Raw genomic sequence first — 22,142 nt, 5'->3', positions numbered from 1 at the left:
GCTGCACAAGGCCACACTGGTTAATAGTGTAATTAGACAATGAGCTGCACAGACTGACACTGCAAAATAGTGTAATTGGACAACGAACTACACAGGGCCACACTGGATAATAGTGTAATTGGACAGTGAGCTGCACAGGCTGACACTGGATAATAGTGTATTGGACAGTGAGCTGCAAAGGGCCACAATGGATAATAGTGTAATTGGACAGTGAGCTGCACAGGCTTACACTGGATAATAGTGTAATTGGACAGTGAGCTGCACAGGGCCACAATGGATAATAGTGTAATTGGACAGTGAGCTGCACAGGGCCACAATGGATATTAGTGTAATTGGACAGTGGACTGCACAGGCTTACACTGGATAATAGTGTGATTGGACAGTGAGCTGCACAGGGCCACCCTGGATAATAACGTAATTGGACAATGAGCTGCACGAGGCCACACTGGATAATAGTGTAATTGGACAGTGAGCTGCAGAGGCTGACATTGGATAATAGTGTAATTGGACAGTGAGCTGCAGAGGCTAACACTAGATAATAGTGTAATTGGACAGTGAGCTGCACAGGGCCACACCGGATAATAGTGTAATTGGACAGTGAGCTGCACAGGCTTACACTGGATAATATTGTAATTGGACAGTGAGCTGCACAGGCTGACACTGGATAAAAGTGTAATTGGACAGTGCGCCACACTGGATAATAATGTAATTGGACTGTGAACTGCACAGGGCCACACTGGATAATAGTTTATTTGGACTGTGAGCTGAACAGGGCCACACTGGATAATAGTGTAGTTGGATAGTGAGCTGCACAGGGCCACACTGGATAATAGTTTATTTGGACAGTGAGCTGCACAGACTGACACTGGATAAATAGTATAATTGGACAGTGAGCTGCACAGGCTGACATTGGATAATAGTCTAATTGGACAGTGAGCTGCAAAGGCCACACTGAATAATAGTGTAATTGGAAAGGAAGCTGCACAGACTGACACTGCAAAATACTGTAATTGGACAACGAACTGCACAGGGCCACACTGGATAATAGTGTAATTGGACAGTGAGCTGCACAGACTGACACTGCATAATAGTGTAATTGGACAGCGAGCTGCACAGGCTGACACTGGATAATAGTCTAATTGGACAGTGAGCTGCAAAGGCCACACTGGATAATAGTGTAATTGAAAAGTGAGCTGCACAGACTGACACTGCAAAATAGTGTAATTGGACAACGAACTGCACAGGGCCACACTGGATAATAGTGTAATTGGACAGTGAGCTGCACAGACTGACACTGGATAATAGTGTAATTGGACAGCGAGCTGCACAGGCTGACACTGGATAATAGTGTAATTGGACAGTGAGCTGCAAAGGCCACACTGGATAATAGTGTAATTGAAAAGTGAGCTGCACAGACTGACACTGCAAAATAGTGTAATTGGACAGTGAGTTGCACAGGGCCACAATGGATAATAGTGTAATTGGACAGTGAGCTGCACAGGGCCACAATGGATAATAGTGTAATTGGACAGTGGGCTGCACAGGCTTACACTGGATAATAGTGTAATTGGACAGTGAGCTGCACAGGGCCACCCTGGATAATAATGTAATTGGACAATGAGCTGCACGAGGCCACACTGGATAATAGTGTAATTGGACAGTGAGCTGCACAGGGCCACACTGGATAATAGTTTATTTGGACAGTGAGCTGCACAGACTGACACTGGATAAATAGTGTAATTGGACAGTGAGCTGCACATACTGACATTGGATAATAGTCTAATTGGACAGTGAGCTGCAAAGGCCACACTGGATAATAGTGTAATTGCAAAGTGAGCTGCACAGACTGACACTGCAAAATAATGTAATTGGACAACGAACTGCACAGGGCCACACTGGATAATAGTGTAATTGGACAGTGAGCTGCACAGACTGACACTGGATAATAGTGTAATTGGACAGCGAGCTGCACAGGCTGACACTGGATAATAGTGTATTGGACAGTGAGCTGCAAAGGGCCACAATGGATAATAGTGTAATTGGACAGTGAGTTGCACAGGGCCACAATGGATAATAGTGTAATTGGACAGTGAGCTGCACAGGGCCACAATGGATAATAGTGTAATTGGACAGTGGGCTGCACAGGGCCACACTGTATAATAGTGTAATTGGACAGTGAGCTGCACAGGGCCACCCTGGATAATAATGTAATTGGACAATGAGCTGCACGAGGCCACACTGGATAATAGTGTAATTGGACAGTGAGCTGCACAGGGCCACACTGGATAATAGTTTATTTGGACAGTGAGCTGCACAGACTGACACTGGATAAATAGTGTAATTGGACAGTGAGCTGCACAGGCTGACATTGGATAATAGTCTAATTGGACAGTGAGCTGCAAAGGCCACACTGGATAATAGTGTAATTGGAAAGTGAGCTGCACAGACTGACACTGGATAATAGTGTAATTGGACAGCGAGCTGCACAGGCTGACACTGGATAATAGTGTATTGGACAGTGAGATGCAAAGGGCCACAATGGATGATAGTGTAATTGGACAGTGAGCTGCACAGGCTGACACTGGATAATAGTGTATTGGACAGTGAGCTGCAAAGGCCACACTGGATAATAGTGTAATTGGAAAGTGAGCTGCACAGACTGACACTGCAAAATAGTGTAGTTGGACAACGAACTGCACAGGGCCACATTGGATAATAGTGTAATTGGACATTGAGCTGCACAGGCTGACACTGGATAATAGTGTAACTGGACTGTGGGCTGCACAAGGCCACTGGTTAATAGTGTAATTAGACAGTGAGCTGCACAGCGCCACACTGGATGATAATGTAATTGGACAGTGAGCTACACAGGGCCACACCGGGTAATTATGTATTGGACTGTGAGCTGCACAGAGCCACACTGGGTAATAGTGTAGTTGGATAGTGAGCTGCACAGGGCCACACTAGGTAATGGTGTAATTGGACAGTGAGCAGCACAGTGCCACACTGGATAATAGTGTAATTGGACAGTGAGCTGCACAGGGCCACACTGGATAGTTGCATAATAGGACAGTGAACTGCACAGGTCACACTGGATAATAGTGTAATTGGACAGTGAGCTGCACAGGGCCACACTGGATAATAATGTAATTGGACTGTGAGCTGCACAGGGCCACAATGGATAATAGTGTAGTTGGACAGTGAGCTGCACAGGGCCACACTGGATAACAGTGTAATTGGACAGTAGGCTGCACAGGCTGACACTGGATAATAGTGTAATTGGACAGTGCGCCACACTGGATAATAATGTAATTGGACTGTGAGCTGCACAGGGCCACACTGGATAATAGTTTATTTGGACTGTGAGCTGAACAGGGCCACACTGGATAATAGTGTAGTTGGATAGTGAGCTGCACAGGGCCACACTGGATAATAGTTTATTTGGACAGTGAGCTGCACAGACTGACACTGGATAAATAGTATAATTGGACAGTGAGCTGCACAGGCTGACATTGGATAATAGTCTAATTGGACAGTGAGCTGCAAAGGCCACACTGAATAATAGTGTAATTGGAAAGGAAGCTGCACAGACTGACACTGCAAAATACTGTAATTGGACAACGAACTGCACAGGGCCACACTGGATAATAGTGTAATTGGACAGTGAGCTGCACAGACTGACACTGCATAATAGTGTAATTGGACAGCGAGCTGCACAGGCTGACACTGGATAATAGTCTAATTGGACAGTGAGCTGCAAAGGCCACACTGGATAATAGTGTAATTGCAAAGTGAGCTGCACAGACTGACACTGTAAAATAGTGTAATTGGACAACGAACTGCACAGGGCCACACTGGATAATAGTGTAATTGGACAGTGAGCTGCACAGACTGACACTGGATAATAGTGTAATTGGACAGCGAGCTGCACAGGCTGACACTGGATAATAGTGTAATTGGACAGTGAGCTGCAAAGGCCACACTGGATAATAGTGTAATTGAAAAGTGAGCTGCACAGACTGACACTGCAAAATAGTGTAATTGGACAACGAACTGCACAGGGCCACACTGGATAATAGTGTAATTGGACAGTGAGCTGCACAGACTGACACTGGATAATAGTGTAATTGGACAGTGAGTTGCACAGGGCCACAATGGATAATAGTGTAATTGGACAGTGAGCTGCACAGGGCCACAATGGATAATAGTGTAATTGGACAGTGGGCTGCACAGGCTTACACTGGATAATAGTGTAATTGGACAGTGAGCTGCACAGGGCCACCCTGGATAATAATGTAATTGGACAATGAGCTGCACGAGGCCACACTGGATAATAGTGTAATTGGACAGTGAGCTGCACAGGGCCACACTGGATAATAGTTTATTTGGACAGTGAGCTGCACAGACTGACACTGGATAAATAGTGTAATTGGACAGTGAGCTGCACATACTGACATTGGATAATAGTCTAATTGGACAGTGAGCTGCAAAGGCCACACTGGATAATAGTGTAATTGCAAAGTGAGCTGCACAGACTGACACTGCAAAATAATGTAATTGGACAACGAACTGCACAGGGCCACACTGGATAATAGTGTAATTGGACAGTGAGCTGCACAGACTGACACTGGATAATAGTGTAATTGGACAGCGAGCTGCACAGGCTGACACTGGATAATAGTGTATTGGACAGTGAGCTGCAAAGGGCCACAATGGATGATAGTGTAATTGGACAGTGAGCTGCACAGGCTTACACTGGATAATAGTGTAATTGGACAGTGACCTCCACAGGGCCACCCTGGATAATAATGTAATTGGACAATGAGCTGCACGAGGCCACGCTGGATAATAGTGTAATTGGACAGTGAGCTGCACAGGGCCACACTGGATAATAGTTTATTTGGACAGTGAGCTGCACAGACTGACACTGGATAATAGTGTAATTGGACAGTGAGTTGCACAGGGCCACAATGGATAATAGTGTAATTGGACAGTGAGCTGCACAGGGCCACAATGGATAATAGTGTAATTGGAGAGTGGGCTGCACAGGCTTACACTGGATAATAGTGTAATTGGACAGTGAGCTGCACAGGGCCACCCTGGATAATAATGTAATTGGACAATGAGCTGCACGAGGCCACACTGGATAATAGTGTAATTGGACAGTGAGCTGCACAGGGCCACACTGGATAATAGTTTATTTGGACAGTGAGCTGCACAGACTGACACTGGATAAATAGTGTAATTGGACAGTGAGCTGCACATACTGACATTGGATAATAGTCTAATTGGACAGTGAGCTGCAAAGGCCACACTGGATAATAGTGTAATTGCAAAGTGAGCTGCACAGACTGACACTGCAAAATAATGTAATTGGACAACGAACTGCACAGGGCCACACTGGATAATAGTGTAATTGGACAGTGAGCTGCACAGACTGACACTGGATAATAGTGTAATTGGACAGCGAGCTGCACAGGCTGACACTGGATAATAGTGTATTGGACAGTGAGCTGCAAAGGGCCACAATGGATAATAGTGTAATTGGACAGTGAGTTGCACAGGGCCACAATGGATAATAGTGTAATTGGACAGTGAGCTGCACAGGGCCACAATGGATAATAGTGTAATTGGACAGTGGGCTGCACAGGGCCACACTGTATAATAGTGTAATTGGACAGTGAGCTGCACAGGGCCACCCTGGATAATAATGTAATTGGACAATGAGCTGCACGAGGCCACACTGGATAATAGTGTAATTGGACAGTGAGCTGCACAGGGCCACACTGGATAATAGTTTATTTGGACAGTGAGCTGCACAGACTGACACTGGATAAATAGTGTAATTGGACAGTGAGCTGCACAGGCTGACATTGGATAATAGTCTAATTGGACAGTGAGCTGCAAAGGCCACACTGGATAATAGTGTAATTGGAAAGTGAGCTGCACAGACTGACACTGGATAATAGTGTAATTGGACAGCGAGCTGCACAGGCTGACACTGGATAATAGTGTATTGGACAGTGAGATGCAAAGGGCCACAATGGATGATAGTGTAATTGGACAGTGAGCTGCACAGGCTGACACTGGATAATAGTGTATTGGACAGTGAGCTGCAAAGGCCACACTGGATAATAGTGTAATTGGAAAGTGAGCTGCACAGACTGACACTGCAAAATAGTGTAGTTGGACAACGAACTGCACAGGGCCACATTGGATAATAGTGTAATTGGACATTGAGCTGCACAGGCTGACACTGGATAATAGTGTAACTGGACTGTGGGCTGCACAAGGCCACTGGTTAATAGTGTAATTAGACAGTGAGCTGCACAGCGCCACACTGGATGATAATGTAATTGGACAGTGAGCTACACAGGGCCACACCGGGTAATTATGTATTGGACTGTGAGCTGCACAGAGCCACACTGGGTAATAGTGTAGTTGGATAGTGAGCTGCACAGGGCCACACTAGGTAATGGTGTAATTGGACAGTGAGCAGCACAGTGCCACACTGGATAATAGTGTAATTGGACAGTGAGCTGCACAGGGCCACACTGGATAGTTGCATAATAGGACAGTGAACTGCACAGGTCACACTGGATAATAGTGTAATTGGACAGTGAGCTGCACAGGGCCACACTGGATAATAATGTAATTGGACTGTGAGCTGCACAGGGCCACAATGGATAATAGTGTAGTTGGACAGTGAGCTGCACAGGGCCACACTGGATAACAGTGTAATTGGACAGTAGGCTGCACAGGCTGACACTGGATAATAGTGTAATTGGACAGTGCGCCACACTGGATAATAATGTAATTGGACTGTGAGCTGCACAGGGCCACACTGGATAATAGTTTATTTGGACTGTGAGCTGAACAGGGCCACACTGGATAATAGTGTAGTTGGATAGTGAGCTGCACAGGGCCACACTGGATAATAGTTTATTTGGACAGTGAGCTGCACAGACTGACACTGGATAAATAGTATAATTGGACAGTGAGCTGCACAGGCTGACATTGGATAATAGTCTAATTGGACAGTGAGCTGCAAAGGCCACACTGAATAATAGTGTAATTGGAAAGGAAGCTGCACAGACTGACACTGCAAAATACTGTAATTGGACAACGAACTGCACAGGGCCACACTGGATAATAGTGTAATTGGACAGTGAGCTGCACAGACTGACACTGCATAATAGTGTAATTGGACAGCGAGCTGCACAGGCTGACACTGGATAATAGTCTAATTGGACAGTGAGCTGCAAAGGCCACACTGGATAATAGTGTAATTGCAAAGTGAGCTGCACAGACTGACACTGTAAAATAGTGTAATTGGACAACGAACTGCACAGGGCCACACTGGATAATAGTGTAATTGGACAGTGAGCTGCACAGACTGACACTGGATAATAGTGTAATTGGACAGCGAGCTGCACAGGCTGACACTGGATAATAGTGTAATTGGACAGTGAGCTGCAAAGGCCACACTGGATAATAGTGTAATTGAAAAGTGAGCTGCACAGACTGACACTGCAAAATAGTGTAATTGGACAACGAACTGCACAGGGCCACACTGGATAATAGTGTAATTGGACAGTGAGCTGCACAGACTGACACTGGATAATAGTGTAATTGGACAGTGAGTTGCACAGGGCCACAATGGATAATAGTGTAATTGGACAGTGAGCTGCACAGGGCCACAATGGATAATAGTGTAATTGGACAGTGGGCTGCACAGGCTTACACTGGATAATAGTGTAATTGGACAGTGAGCTGCACAGGGCCACCCTGGATAATAATGTAATTGGACAATGAGCTGCACGAGGCCACACTGGATAATAGTGTAATTGGACAGTGAGCTGCACAGGGCCACACTGGATAATAGTTTATTTGGACAGTGAGCTGCACAGACTGACACTGGATAAATAGTGTAATTGGACAGTGAGCTGCACATACTGACATTGGATAATAGTCTAATTGGACAGTGAGCTGCAAAGGCCACACTGGATAATAGTGTAATTGCAAAGTGAGCTGCACAGACTGACACTGCAAAATAATGTAATTGGACAACGAACTGCACAGGGCCACACTGGATAATAGTGTAATTGGACAGTGAGCTGCACAGACTGACACTGGATAATAGTGTAATTGGACAGCGAGCTGCACAGGCTGACACTGGATAATAGTGTATTGGACAGTGAGCTGCAAAGGGCCACAATGGATGATAGTGTAATTGGACAGTGAGCTGCACAGGCTTACACTGGATAATAGTGTAATTGGACAGTGACCTCCACAGGGCCACCCTGGATAATAATGTAATTGGACAATGAGCTGCACGAGGCCACGCTGGATAATAGTGTAATTGGACAGTGAGCTGCACAGGGCCACACTGGATAATAGTTTATTTGGACAGTGAGCTGCACAGACTGACACTGGATAAATAGTGTAATTGGACAGTGAGCTCCACAGGCTGACATTGGATAATAGTCTAATTGGACAGTGAGCTGCAAAGGCCACACTGGATAATAGTGTAATTGGAAAGTGAGCTGCACAGACTGACACTGCAAAATAGTGTAATTGGACAACGAACTACACAGGGCCACACTGGATAATAGTGTAATTGGACAGTGAGCTGCACAGGCTGACACTGGATAATAGTGTATTGGACAGTGAGCTGCAAAGGGCCACAATGGATAATAGTGTAATTGGACAGTGAGCTGCACAGGCTTACACTGGATAATAGTGTAATTGGACAGTGAGCTGCACAGGGCCACAATGGAAAATAGTGTAATTGGACAGTGAGCTGCACAGGGCCACAATGGATATTAGTGTAATTGGACAGTGGACTGCACAGGCTTACACTGGATAATAGTGTGATTGGACAGTGAGCTGCACAGGGCCACCCTGGATAATAACGTAATTGGACAATGAGCTGCACGAGGCCACACTGGATAATAGTGTAATTGGACAGTGAGCTGCAGAGGCTGACATTGGATAATAGTGTAATTGGACAGTGAGCTGCAGAGGCTAACACTAGATAATAGTGTAATTGGACAGTGAGCTGCACAGGGCCACACCGGATAATAGTGTAATTGGACAGTGAGCTGCACAGGCTGACATTGGATAATAATGTAAAGTACAATGAGCACCACAGAGTCACACTGGATAATAGTGTAATTGGAAAGTGAGCTGCACAGGGCCTCACTGGATAGTTGCATAATAGGACAGTGAACTGCACAGGGCCACACTGGATAATAGTGTAATTGGACAGTGAGCTGTACAAGGCCACACTGGATAATAGTGTAATTGGACAGTGAGCTGCACAGGGCCACACTGGATAATAGTGTAATTGGACAGTGATCTGCACAGGGCCACACTGGATAATAGTGTAATTGGACAGTGAGCTGCACAGGGCCACACTGGAAAATAGTGTAATTGGAAAGTGAGCTGCACAGACTGACACTGCAAAATAGTGTAATTGGACAACGAACTGCACATGGCCACACTGGATAATAGTGTAATTGGAGAGCGAGTTGCACAGGCTGACACTGGATAATAGTGTAATTGGACAGTGAGCTGCACAGGGCCACAATGGATAATAGTGTAATTAGACAGTGTGCTGCACAGGCTTACACTGGATAATAGTGTAATTGGACACTGAGCTGCACAGGGCCACAGTGGATAATAGTGTAATTGGACAGTGGGCTGCACAGGCTTACACTGGATAATAATGTAATTGGACAGTGAGCTGCACGGGGCCACACTGGATAATAGTGTAATTGGACAGTGGGCTGCACAGGCTGATACTGGATAATAGTGTAATTGGACAGTGAGCTGCACAGGGCCACACTGGATAATAGTGTAATTGGACCGTGAGCTGCACAGGCTGACACTGGATAATAGTGTAATTGGACAGTGAGCTGCACAGGGCCACACTGGATGATAATGTAATTGGACAGTGAGCTACACAGGACCACACCGGATAATTATGTATTGGACTGTGAGCTGCACAGGGCCACACTGGGTAATAGTGTAGTTGGATAGTGAGCTGCACAGGGCCACACTAGATAATAGTGTAATTGGACAGTGAGCTGCACAGGGCCACACTGGATAATAGTGTAATTGGACAGTGAGCTGCACAGGACCACACTGGATAATGGTGTAATTGGACAATGAGCTGCACAGGCTGACGCTGGATAATAGTGTAATTGGACAGTGAGCTATACAAGGCCACACTGGATAATAGTGTAATTGGACAGTAAGCTGTACAAGGCCACACTGGTTAATAGTGTAATTTGACAGTGAGCTGCACAGGGCCACACTGGGTAATAGTGTAATTGGACAGTGAGCTGCACAGGCTGACACTGGATAATAGTGTAATTGGACAGTGAGCCACACTGGATAATAATGTAATTGGTCTGTGAGCTGCACAGGGCCACACTGGATAATTATATATTGGACTGTGAGCTGCACAGGGCCACACTGGATAATAGTGTAGTTGGATAGTGAGCTGCACAGGGCCACACTGGATAACAGTTTATTTGGACAGTGAGCTGCACAGACTGACCCTGGATAAATAGTGTAATTTCACAGTGAGCTGCACAGGCTGACATTGGATAATAGTCTAACTGGACAGTGAGCTGCAAAGGCCACACTGGATAATAGTGTAATTGGAAGGTGAGCTGCAGAGACTGACACTGCAAAATAGTGTAATTGGACAACGAACTGCACAGGGCCACACTAGATAATAGTGTAACTGGACAGTGAGCTGCTCAGGCTGACACTGGATAATAGTGTATTGGACAGTGAGCTGCAAAGGGCCACAATGGATAATAGTGTAATTGGACAGTGAGCTGCACAGGCTTACACTGGATGATAGTGTAATTGGACAGTGAGCTGCACAGGGCCACAATGGATAATAGTGTAATTGGACAGTGAGCTGCACAGGGCCACAATGGATAATAGTGTAATTGGACAGTGGGCTGCACAGGCTTACACTGGATAATAGTGTAATTGGACAGTGAGCAGCACAGGGCCACCCTGGATAATAATGTAATTGGACAATGAGCTGCACGAGGCCACACTGAATAATAGTGTAATTGGACAGTGAGCTGCACAGGGCCACACTGGACAATAGTGTAGTTGGATAGTGAGCTGCACAGGGCCACACTGGATAATAGTTTATTTGGACAGTGAGCTGCACAGACTGACACTGGATAAATAGTGTAATTGGACAGTGAGCTGCACAGGCTGACATTGGATAATAGTCTAATTGGACAGTGAGCTGCAAAGGCCACGCTGGATAATAGTGTAATTGGAAAGTGAGCTGCACAGGGTGACACTGGATAATAGTGTAACTGGACTGTGGGCTGCACAAGGCCACACTGGTTAATAGTGTAATTAGACAGTGAGCTGCACAGCGCCACACTGGATGATAATGTATTTGGACAGTGAGCTACACAGGGCCACACCGGGTAATTATGTATTGGACTGTGAGCTGCACAGGGCCACGCTGGGTAATAGTGTAATTGGACAACGAACTGCACAGGGCCACACTAGATAATAGTGTAATTGGACAGTGAGCTGCTCAGGCTGACACTGGATAATAATGTAAAGGACAATGAGCTCCACAGAGTCACGCTGGATAATAGTTTAATTGGACAGTGAACTGCACAGGGCCACACTGGATAATTATGTATTGGACTGTGAGCTGCACAGGGCCACAGTGGATAATAGTGTAATTGGACAGTGAGCTGCACAGGGCCACACTGGATAATAGTGTAATTGGACAGTGAGCTGCACAGGGCCACACTGGATAATAGTGTAATTGGACAGTGGGCTGCACAAGGCCACACTGATTAATAATGTAATTGGTCAGTGATCTGCACAGGGCCACACTGGATAATAGTGTAATTGGACAGTGAGCTGCACAGGCTGATACTGGCTAATAGTGTAATTGGACAGTGAGCTGCACAGGGTGACACTGGATAATAATGTAAAGGACAATGAGCTCCACAGAGTCAAGCTGGATAATAGTTTAATTCGACAGTGATCTGCACAGGGCCACACTGGATAATAGTGTAATTGGACAGTGAGCTGCACAGACTGACACTGGATAATAGTGTAATTGGACAGTGAGCTGCACAGGCTGACATTGGATAATAGTCTAATTGGACAGTGAGCTGCAAAGGCCACGCTGGATAATAGTGTAATTGGAAAGTGAGCTGCACAGACTGACACTGCAAAATAGTGTAATTGGACATTGAGCTGCACAGGGTGACACTGGATAATAGTGTAACTGGACTGTGGGCTGCACAAGGCCACACTGGTTAATAGTGTAATTAGACAGTGAGCTGCACAGCGCCACACTGGATGATAATGTATTTGGACAGTGAGCTACACAGGGCCACACCGGGTAATTATGTATTGGACTGTGAGCTGCACAGGGCCACGCTGGGTAATAGTGTAATTGGACAACGAACTGCACAGGGCCACACTAGATAATAGTGTAATTGGACAGTGAGCTGCTCAGGCTGACACTGGATAATAATGTAAAGGACAATGAGCTCCACAGAGTCACGCTGGATAATAGTTTAATTGGACAGTGAACTGCACAGGGCCACACTGGATAATTATGTATTGGACTGTGAGCTGCACAGGGCCACAGTGGATAATAGTGTAATTGGACAGTGAGCTGCACAGGGCCACACTGGATAATAGTGTAATTGGACAGTGAGCTGCACAGGGCCACACTGGATAATAGTGTAATTGGACAGTGGGCTGCACAAGGCCACACTGATTAATAGTGTAATTGGTCAGTGATCTGCACAGGGCCACACTGGATAATAGTGTAATTGGACAGTGAGCTGCACAGGCTGATACTGGCTAATAGTGTAATTGGACAGTGAGCTGCACAGGGTGACACTGGATAATAATGTAAAGGACAATGAGCTCCACAGAGTCACGCTGGATAATAGTTTAATTGGACAGTGAGCTGCACAGGGCCACACTGGATAATTATGTATTGGACTGTGAGCTGCACAGGGCCACAGTGGATAATAGTGTAATTGGACAGTGAGCTGCACAGGGCCACACTGGATAATAGTGTAATTGGACCGTGAGCTGCACAGGCTGACACTGGATAATAATGTAAAGGATAATGAGCTCCAAGAGTCACGCTTGATAATAGTGTAATTGGACAGTGAGCTGCACAGGGCCACACTGGATAGTTGTCTAATAGGACAGTGAGCTGCACAGAGCCACACTGGATAATAGTGTAGTTGGGCAGTGAGCTGCACAGAGTCACACTGTGTAATAGTGCAGTTGGAAAATAAGCCATCTTAGGTCTCTGCTTATTCGTGAAATCAAAGAGGACTTAATGTTTGGTCTAAGTGTAACAAGGGAGTGATCTGTCAGGAGTCATATTAGGCAGTACTATGTTTGAAGAGCATAAGCATAGCTACTAAACTGACCAGGCGGTGAATAATTCTGAGCTACACAGGGCCAGTCTCTCCTGTGTATTAATCATAGTGGGTTTGCAATGGATATAATTATGAGCAGGGTATTACCTGTACAAAGTCACACTGGATCTAAATATGACCAGGGTGTGTGTACTAATGTGATGAGGGAATGAGTTGTAAAGAGTCACTGGATAAAGAGTTGGCAGGGATTGAGTCATGCTGGAGACAAGTGTAATGAAGCTTGAATCAAGACTGTGCGCAATTTCATTTTAGTTCATTAATTAAGTTTGATGTTGAGATCTTGTGAACAGTACACAGTGTAACCTGTTAAAGTTCCCGCGGGACAGTTTCTAAAGTGCACAGTATCAGGAGGTTCCGATGGGTTTCCGATGCTGTGAAAGTGATGGGTGGATGCTTGTTGATCCATCTTGTAAGTGTGAGCGGCATGCCTGTGGGCACACTTTTGGGTCAGTGTTGCTGATGACCATCTCTTGACAGCAACCTGTCATTATCTGATGGAAATCTTCAGATGATGGTGGAAACAGGCTTGTACAAACAACCGTAATGCTTTGTAGCTTTGAGTGGTGAGCATTGCCTTTTGCTAAATATAAATTTGAAAATATTCTGCAAGCAAAACTTTCAGGAACAGTTGGAGAGGGGAGGAAAGAGGAACAGGAAGGAACAGAAAGCTGCTTCATGCATTCTACCTTGGTAAGTGAAATATAAATTTTCCCTAAAAAATCTGAATATGCTTAGACCAAGCACATGTTAGGATAACCGACTCCACATCATCTGGGACTCTTTGATTTCCTCATCATTTTTTGTTGTCAACCAGTGTTACAATTCCCAGCGTCTTTCAAGTTTTATAAATAGTAGTGTTGCATTTATAGGGCAGTAATCTCCCTCTAATTCTCTCTCTCACTTTCTCCTGCTCTCCCTGTCCCTCTCCCCCCTCTCTCATATTAATAAAGGGCAAATAAAGTCTGTAGTAGGAAATGGAAATAGTGCCACAGGTGTTTTTGTTTTGAGTTTGGGGATGGGAGCGAATTGTTGGGTCAGTGCAGGAAATGACCTGAGAGTGCTTGCTGCTGACCCTGGGCTCCTCAAATAGGAAGTGGACCATTCCCTAGCACTAAACTCCCACAAACTGATCAGTGTGGCATTGACCAAAATATATGAGCTCAAAATTTACAAGAACAGAGTTGAAAGAAAATAAATGTATCATCATAGATATTTCCAAAGGGATTTTCCACTACCCACCCTCCTTCCTCTGAATAGGAAGCTGAAAACATGAAACTAATCATGGGCTCCAACTCCACTTTCCCATCTGGTCACCATATCCCTTGATAACCTGAGAGACCAAAAAACATTTATCGTATTCAACGACGGACTTTCTCAAGGGCAATTCGGGTTCAGCAGACGCCCACATCTCATGACTGAATAAAAAAAGCATCACGATACTCTCGGGTGGAGAATTCCAAAGATTCGCAACCATTTAAGTCAAGTAATTTCTTCTCCTTTCCGTCCTAAATGATTGGCCCCTTATGCTGAGACTGTGCCCCTGTACCCACAACCAGCAAAACAATCTCTCAGCACCCACCCTATCAAGCCCCTTCAGAATCTTGTAGGTTTCAATGAGATCGCTCCTCATTCTTCTAAACTCCGGAGAATATAGGCCCAGTTTACTCAGCCTCTCATCATAGGACAACCCCCTCATTCTAGGGACCAATTTAGTGAACCTTTGCTGTACCACCTCCAATGCAAATATATATCCTTCCTTAAATGTGGAGACCAAAACTGCACACAGTATTCCAAGTGTGGTCTCACCAAAGACTTGTACAATTGTAGCAAGTCTTATTTATTCCTGTACTCCAAGCCCCTTGCAATAAAGGCCAATGTGCCATTTGCCCTCCCAATTGCTTGCTGTACTGCATGCTAACTTTCTGCATTCCTTGTACAAGCATAACCATGTCTGTTTGAACATCAACATTTAGAAGTTTCACGCCTTTTTAAAAAATATTCTGCTTTCCTGTTCTTGGGACCAAAGTGAAAAACCTCACATTTTCCCACATTATTCTTCCATCTGCTATCTTGTTGTCCACTCACTTAACCTGTTTATATCTCTTTGCAGCCTCTTTGTCCTCCCCTTTCCACCTAATTTGGTATCATCAGCAAATTTAGATACATTACTCTCTGTCTGCTTGTTTAAGTCAGTGATATAGATTGTAAATAGCTGAGGCCCCAACACTGATCTTCGTAACACTCCACTAGTCACAACCTGTCAACATGAAAATGCCCCACTTAAGCCTATTCTTTGCCTCCTGTCCATTAATCAATCCTCTATTCATGTTAATATATAACCCAACTCCAAGAGCCCTTATCTTGCCTTTTAACCTTTTGTGTGGCAGCTTATCGAATGCCATTTGGAAATCCAGGTATACTTCATCCACTTCTACCTCTTTAACTACCCTATTAGTTAAACCCTCAAAAACTCTTAAATTTGTCAAACAGGATTTACCCTTTGTGAAACCACGTAGTCTTGTTCTAATTGTACTGTACTTTTCTAGGTGGATTGTTAGGACTTCCTTAATAATAGATTCCAGCATTTTCCCGATGACTGGTGTTAGGCTAACTGGCCTATAGTTCCTGTTTCCTTTCTCGCTCCTTTATTGAAAAACGGGCTTACGTTTTCCAACATCCAATCTGCTGGGACTGTTCCCGAATCTAAGAAATTTTGGAAAATCGTAGCTAGCGCATCTACGATCTTTGCAGCTATCTCTTTTAGAACCCTAGGGTGTAGTCCATCCAGTCCCATGGATTTGTTGGATTTTAGTCCCTTTAATTTCTCCAATATATTTTGTCAGTTGATATTAGTTACCTTAATTTCCTCACTCTTTTTAGCCTCTTGTTACCCTCTATTTCTGGTATGCAACTTGTGTCTACTGTGAAGATATTTGTTCAATGGCTCTGCCATTTCCTCATTCCCCTTCATAATTTATCCTGTCTCTGTTTCCAAGGGATCAAAGTTTACTTTAGTTACTCTCTTCCTTTTTATATACTTATTATCTGTTTTTATGTTTTTGGCTAGTTTATTCTCATATTTTAATTTTACCCTTTTTATCAACTATTTGGTGGCCCTTTGCTGGTTTCTGAAAGACTCCCAATCCACAGACTTGCTGCTGTTCTTTGTAACCTTAAGCCCCTTTAACCTAACACTATCCTTAACTTCCTGAGTGAGCCATGGACGGATCGTTCTTGCTGAGTTTTTGTTTGTCAGTGGGATGTATTTTTGTTGAACATTTTGAATTGTTTCTTTAAATGTTTCCCACTGTTCATTTACCACCATACCTTTGAGTCGATTTACTCAATCAACCTTAGCCAATTCTCCCCTCATACCTTGTAATTGACTTTGTTTAAGTTTAAGATTCTTGTTTGTGATTGGAGTATGCTAATTTCAAACTTAACATGGAATTCAATAGTATTATGATCACTCTTTCCCAGTGGATATTTTACTATGACTTAACCCTGCTTCATTACACAATACTAAATCTAAGATAGTTTTTTCCCCCGAGTCCGTTTCCCAGGTAACTGTCACAAAAACATCCTACAAACTCATCTTCTTGACCACTCTTGTAAATTTGAGTGCTCCTGTCCATATGAAGATTAAAAGTACCCCGCAATTATTACATTGCCTTTGTTACAAGCTCCCATAATTTCTTGTTTAATACTCTGTCCAAAGGTATAACTACTGTTAGGGGGCCTATAAACTACTCCCACCAGTGTTTTCTGACTCTTGTTATTCCTAATTTCCCCACATACTGATTTTACTTCATAATCTTCTGAGGCCAGATCCTTTCTCACTCATGTCCTTAATGATCAGGGCTACACCTCCTCCTTTGCAATTATGTCTTTCCGAAATATTGTGTATCCTAGAATGTTTATTTCCCAACCTTGATCACCTTGCAACTGTGTCTCTGTAATGACATTTAAATCTAAACCATTTACCTCTTTGTGCCACTAGTTCATTTATCTTATTGCAATGCTTTGTTCATTCTGATAAAGAACCTTTAATTTAATTTTTTTACTACTATTCCCTGCAATGACCTTTCTCACTGACATACAATTATTGTTAAACGCTGTCCCTTCCTGTCCCACTCTACTTGTCTTTATTCATAACACACGACAGCAGCAGATTCTAGTTGCTGTAGCATTTAGTCCTTAAGAAATAAGCAAATAATTTTTAGATCAAGTTTCTGAAATAAAATAAGGTGGTTCAATAATTCCCTTCCGTCACTGTTTTCTGCCTATACACTTGGCACATGGGATATACTGGGTTAGAAATTAACAATCATTTATTATAAATCTGGCCCTATGAAGGATTACATCATTGCGGCGAACATGAAATGCATCTGATAGTGTTTTGTTCGATACTATATTATACATATGTACCAAGGACACTATTTTTAAAGTAGTATGCATTTTCTTCAAATCACTTGCCAGTTTAGAGGCAGATTAAAAACCCATGGTCCACACTCCCATCCTCACCCATCCATGCCTTTTCCGATTGCTGCTCCTGTGATTGCCTGGGAAAATGCCTATGCCAAACGCAAGGCATCGGGATGAAAGGGGAGATCCAAACTAAGCATGTGTGATGTGTGCAAAGAGCTATAATTAGCACAGTGCAGCTACCTGCACTATCCCACTGTAGGGTATTGATTTTCCGTTAAATGGCCTGTGTAGCAGAGTTACTTGTAAACTGACAACAGTACGTTCAGGTTTTTGATGTAAAGAGTATGAGAGCACAACATCCCTCCATTACTCTCACTGGATCATCAACTCTCAGTAAGTACAATGGATTACTCAGGAAGATGTATGCAGTGTTTGAAAAGCTTCCTGACTTGAAGCACCGGATGCCCTTTCACCTGATGAACCTAGTGCGTAATCGAAGTGTCTGAAAAGATGGAACTGGTGGAGTCCGAGTCGGTCTTCAGCTGCAGGATTTTGGGGTTTTTGACCTCTGGGAACTCCTCACTGACGGCAAGCCGAATTTTGCCATTCTGGCAGTCCTTCACCGGCTCCAGGAACACCACGTGTTTGCCACTACTGACTTTGCGGCCAGTGTCGTCATTGCAGGGTGGGGTGGCGGTCAGGATGGAAGACTGGGCACTGCACTCGTTTGGCAGGGAAGGAGTTTGTGCTGGCCTACACCAGCAGCGGCATGGAGTCAGGTACAAGTACATAAGCACCAAGACCAGGCTCACCACACAGCCAAGGAGTGTGGTGAGTCCAGTGTTGAAGCCCTCCCCGTCGTACTTTTGATAATGCACAGTCACGTTGACCTCATGGGACTCATTGCGCATCAGCCGCTTGTTGGTCGCCATACATGTATAGACACCAGAATGCTCTTTTTGAGCCTTGCGGATCTCCAGGCTCCCGTTGGAGTAGAGTTTGAACGTCTCGTTGGCACTGTTGGTGTATGTGATGAGCTCCTTGTTTGGTGAAATCCACAGATAGGTTGTCTGCTCGTCCTGCAAGCTGGTGTTGCAGCTGATCAGCAGCGGCTCCCCAGCTACCCCCTTGAAGCTGGCATCTACCATTCCGATCAGCCCGTAAGCTGAAGTACAGTTCTCAAACATCTTGCGGTGCTTCAGAAAGCGCAGCATGGCCTTGGGCTCTCTGAGGGCCAGGCAGGTGTGTTCCTCTCGGAAGTCATGGACAGAATTAAACCCACTCTTCTCCCAGTGGAGGAACATTCTGTACAGAGTGCAGTCACACATGAAAGGGTTGTTGTGCAAGAAAAGGCCATTTTTAATGGTCTGAGGCAATGCAATCACCTTGTCGACAGGGATGGAAGATAGCCTGTTGGAGGAGATATCCATTATCTTGAGTTGAGGCAGGCTGCCCTCCTGCAAGACGCTGAATGGGAAATCAGTCAACAGGTTCCAGCTGAGGTATACCTTCTGCACGTTGCTGAGTCTGAGCAAGGCTCCACTGTCCACTCGTGCTATCTGATTGTTGTAAAGCAACAGCTCTTGCAGACTGGTCAGTTCCTGGAAGAAGTGCTCCTCCACCGAGTGCAGCTTGTTGGAGGACAGGTCCAAGTGCATGAGCTGGGAGGCATTGTGGAAGGCCTCTGCAGAAATGTGACGGATGCGATTGTGGCCGACTCTGAGTGTGTGCAGGCGGGGTAGCTGAGCCAGCCAGTTATCCTGCAGCTGGTGCAGGCTGTTGTGACTGAGGTCCAGGCTAGTTGCAGTAGCAGGTAGTCCAGGAGGCACCAGGGACAGGCTTCGACTGACACAGCTCAGCAGATCTGAGGCGCAAATGCACACCCCGGGGCAAACGTGGAGGCTGTCTCCTCTCCGTGTGAATGAATCTGATAAGAATAGTTCTGCCGCCAGCAACCACAGAACCAGAGGTACCATTCCAGAGATAATCATGGTCTAACCCCAGTGCTCCACTCTGAGACACTGCAGTGAAGTTTGCTGAGGACTTAAACAGTCACTTTCATTTCTCAGCAGTCCTAACATTTAACCATAAATTCTGAACAGCGCAAAGAATCACATACTGAGGGCTGCTATCCTTCAGGCGAGTTCTGAGCAGGGTGTTTAGTCACAGAGATCGTAGCTGAGGCAATATGATGACATAATGTCCCAGAATCAATTCACACAGGTTACTTGCCTGCGGTACCGTCTTTAATGAAAGTGCTTACAGCTGAGATTTTCCTTCAGCTCATTCAGTGGCTGTCATTCCTCTCGGTAAAGTTGGTGTTGCTGATAACTCGGGACTTCTTGTGTATACACAATGTTATCAAGAGTCCCTTCCCTGTAATCTCGAAGCAGATGAAGTTACTTGATGACACAGGTCATCAAGGCAAAGTGAATGAACAAAGCCTCTCGTCCCCTGGTGCCACTGCTTCAGTCACTTGTTTCTTTCTGGACAAATCCTTAAATGCAGACGTACCATTCCTCAGCACGCGGTAATTCATAACTTTCTGCTTTGACTCGTGATGAAGCAGAGAGCTCCGTGCAGCCCCACAGCCTGTGTATAATTGATCTCTCTCAATGTCTATTTAAACTGGAATGGATGGGAGGCTCACTTGGTGGGCAGGGCCTGCTTCATGGCTTGTTGCTGATTGGCTGCCAGCAGTAGCGTTCACTGTTTAAGTAGGTTTCTATTGCAGTGTTGTGCAGCTTCCATTCACCACTAGTGGGTGGAGTTGAACTGCCTGAACTTTTATCTGTACTTGTTTCTCTAAGGCAATAGCTGGGTCAAAGACAGTAGCTAGTTCACTGTCAGAGCATGAAGTTTACAAGGGTACAGGAACAAGTCTAGGTCTGACTGAGAGAGTATTTGGGTGGAGACTAGTTCTCTCTGTGAAAACACAAAGGGGCCTGCTCTCTCATCAGGGCATTGAGTCAGGGGGCTACTTCTTGCTGTAAGGACATGGGATGGGAGGTGGAAGCAAGCTTTGTGTTTCAGGACAGGGATTAGAGAGTTAACTTGCGCTGTTAGGAGAGTGTGATGGGACTGGCTTTCATTATAGTCTGCTCACCGATTCAAGTGCAACTCCCTGAATGACGTGCTATTCACTAACATTCTCAGTGTGCTACGTAGACCTCCAAGAGAAACGATAGGTGAACAAGCTGTTTACAGATATCTGTCAATGTTACTGTTGATCTTGTACCTGTATGATAACAGCCAAGGGGTAGCATATACAGATTTCTTGCTCACTCTTTATGGGAAAGCATCCACTACCTGTTCTGTACCTCAACAGCAGGGTTGAAATTAGGGGCTTAATGTGTTGCAGGCATTGACCCCGTTCCCCTTGATTTCTCATATCGGAGCTTCCATTTGCTATCCCCTTTCTGTCCTTTTATTTGTTGGTAATATGTTGCACCTCATGTTCTGCTTTATTATACTACACAAGTGTGTTTGTGGTCACAGTGAAGTCTTTGGACTCAGGACTAGTAAAAAGTGGTTACTGTAAAGGAGGCCATTCAGCCCATGTTAATACCAGCCCTCTGAAAGAGCAACTCAGCTAAGTCCTGGAGAACAAATGATGTTACTTGACCTCAAGTCACTTTTGCCATATGTTTTTGTTTCATTGCATCAGGTGGTTACTGTTCCCCAATTGAAAGATGTTTTAGCATCCACAGGCTCCACTGCAGCAGATGCAGCATCTTCTCAGCAATGACTCCGAAGTGTTTATCATGCAAGGCTGCTGAGTTCACACTTTGTGTAAAAAGAACTGCTGAAAAATGATTGTAAGTGTTTTTCAGCCAATGCTTTGTCACAGTTTGTCAGCTTTGGCTCTCATCTCTGAGTCAGTAGGCCATGGGTTCAATTCCCACGACAGAGACTTGAGTACATAATCCAGGCTGTCACTGCTGAGAGAGTGCTGCACTGTCTCCCTCAGGTATATGTTAAAGGTCCCATTATACTATTTACAAGAAGAGCAGGGGAGTTCTCCACCATGTCCCTGGCAATATTTACCCCTCAAACCAACATAATTGAAACAAGTTATCTGGTCATTATCATATCACTGTTTGGGGGGGTCTCACTGTGTGAAAACTGCTGTGTTTCCTACATTACAACAGTGACTACAAATCAGAAGTGCTTTGTTGGCTGTAACACATTTTAGGATGTCCCTGAGGACATGAAAGTTCTATCTTTTCACAT

The 22,142-nt window shown here is 44.8% G+C and overlaps 2 protein-coding genes across 2 annotated transcripts in view; one reads left to right on the top strand and one right to left on the bottom strand.

The window, feature by feature from the left end:
• Positions 1–22,142, top strand: part of rnf123 (ring finger protein 123) — a 440,342-nt gene that overhangs the window by 359,250 nt on the left and 58,950 nt on the right. The gene's annotated exons all lie outside the window — the stretch shown is intronic.
• amigo3 (adhesion molecule with Ig-like domain 3) lies at positions 17,791–20,515 on the bottom strand. The gene has a single exon (XM_078543853.1). The coding sequence runs from the start codon at positions 19,898–19,900 to the stop codon at positions 18,392–18,394; it is 1,509 nt and encodes a 502-aa protein (XP_078399979.1). The 5' UTR covers positions 19,901–20,515; the 3' UTR covers positions 17,791–18,391.

Source organism: Cetorhinus maximus, chromosome 6 (assembly GCF_964194155.1).
Source record: "Cetorhinus maximus chromosome 6, sCetMax3.hap1.1, whole genome shotgun sequence".
In the NCBI taxonomy this organism is placed as follows: Eukaryota; Metazoa; Chordata; class Chondrichthyes; order Lamniformes; family Cetorhinidae; genus Cetorhinus; species Cetorhinus maximus.
Note: the sequence above shows the minus strand (reverse complement) of the source record. Positions and strands in the feature narration are given on the sequence as shown.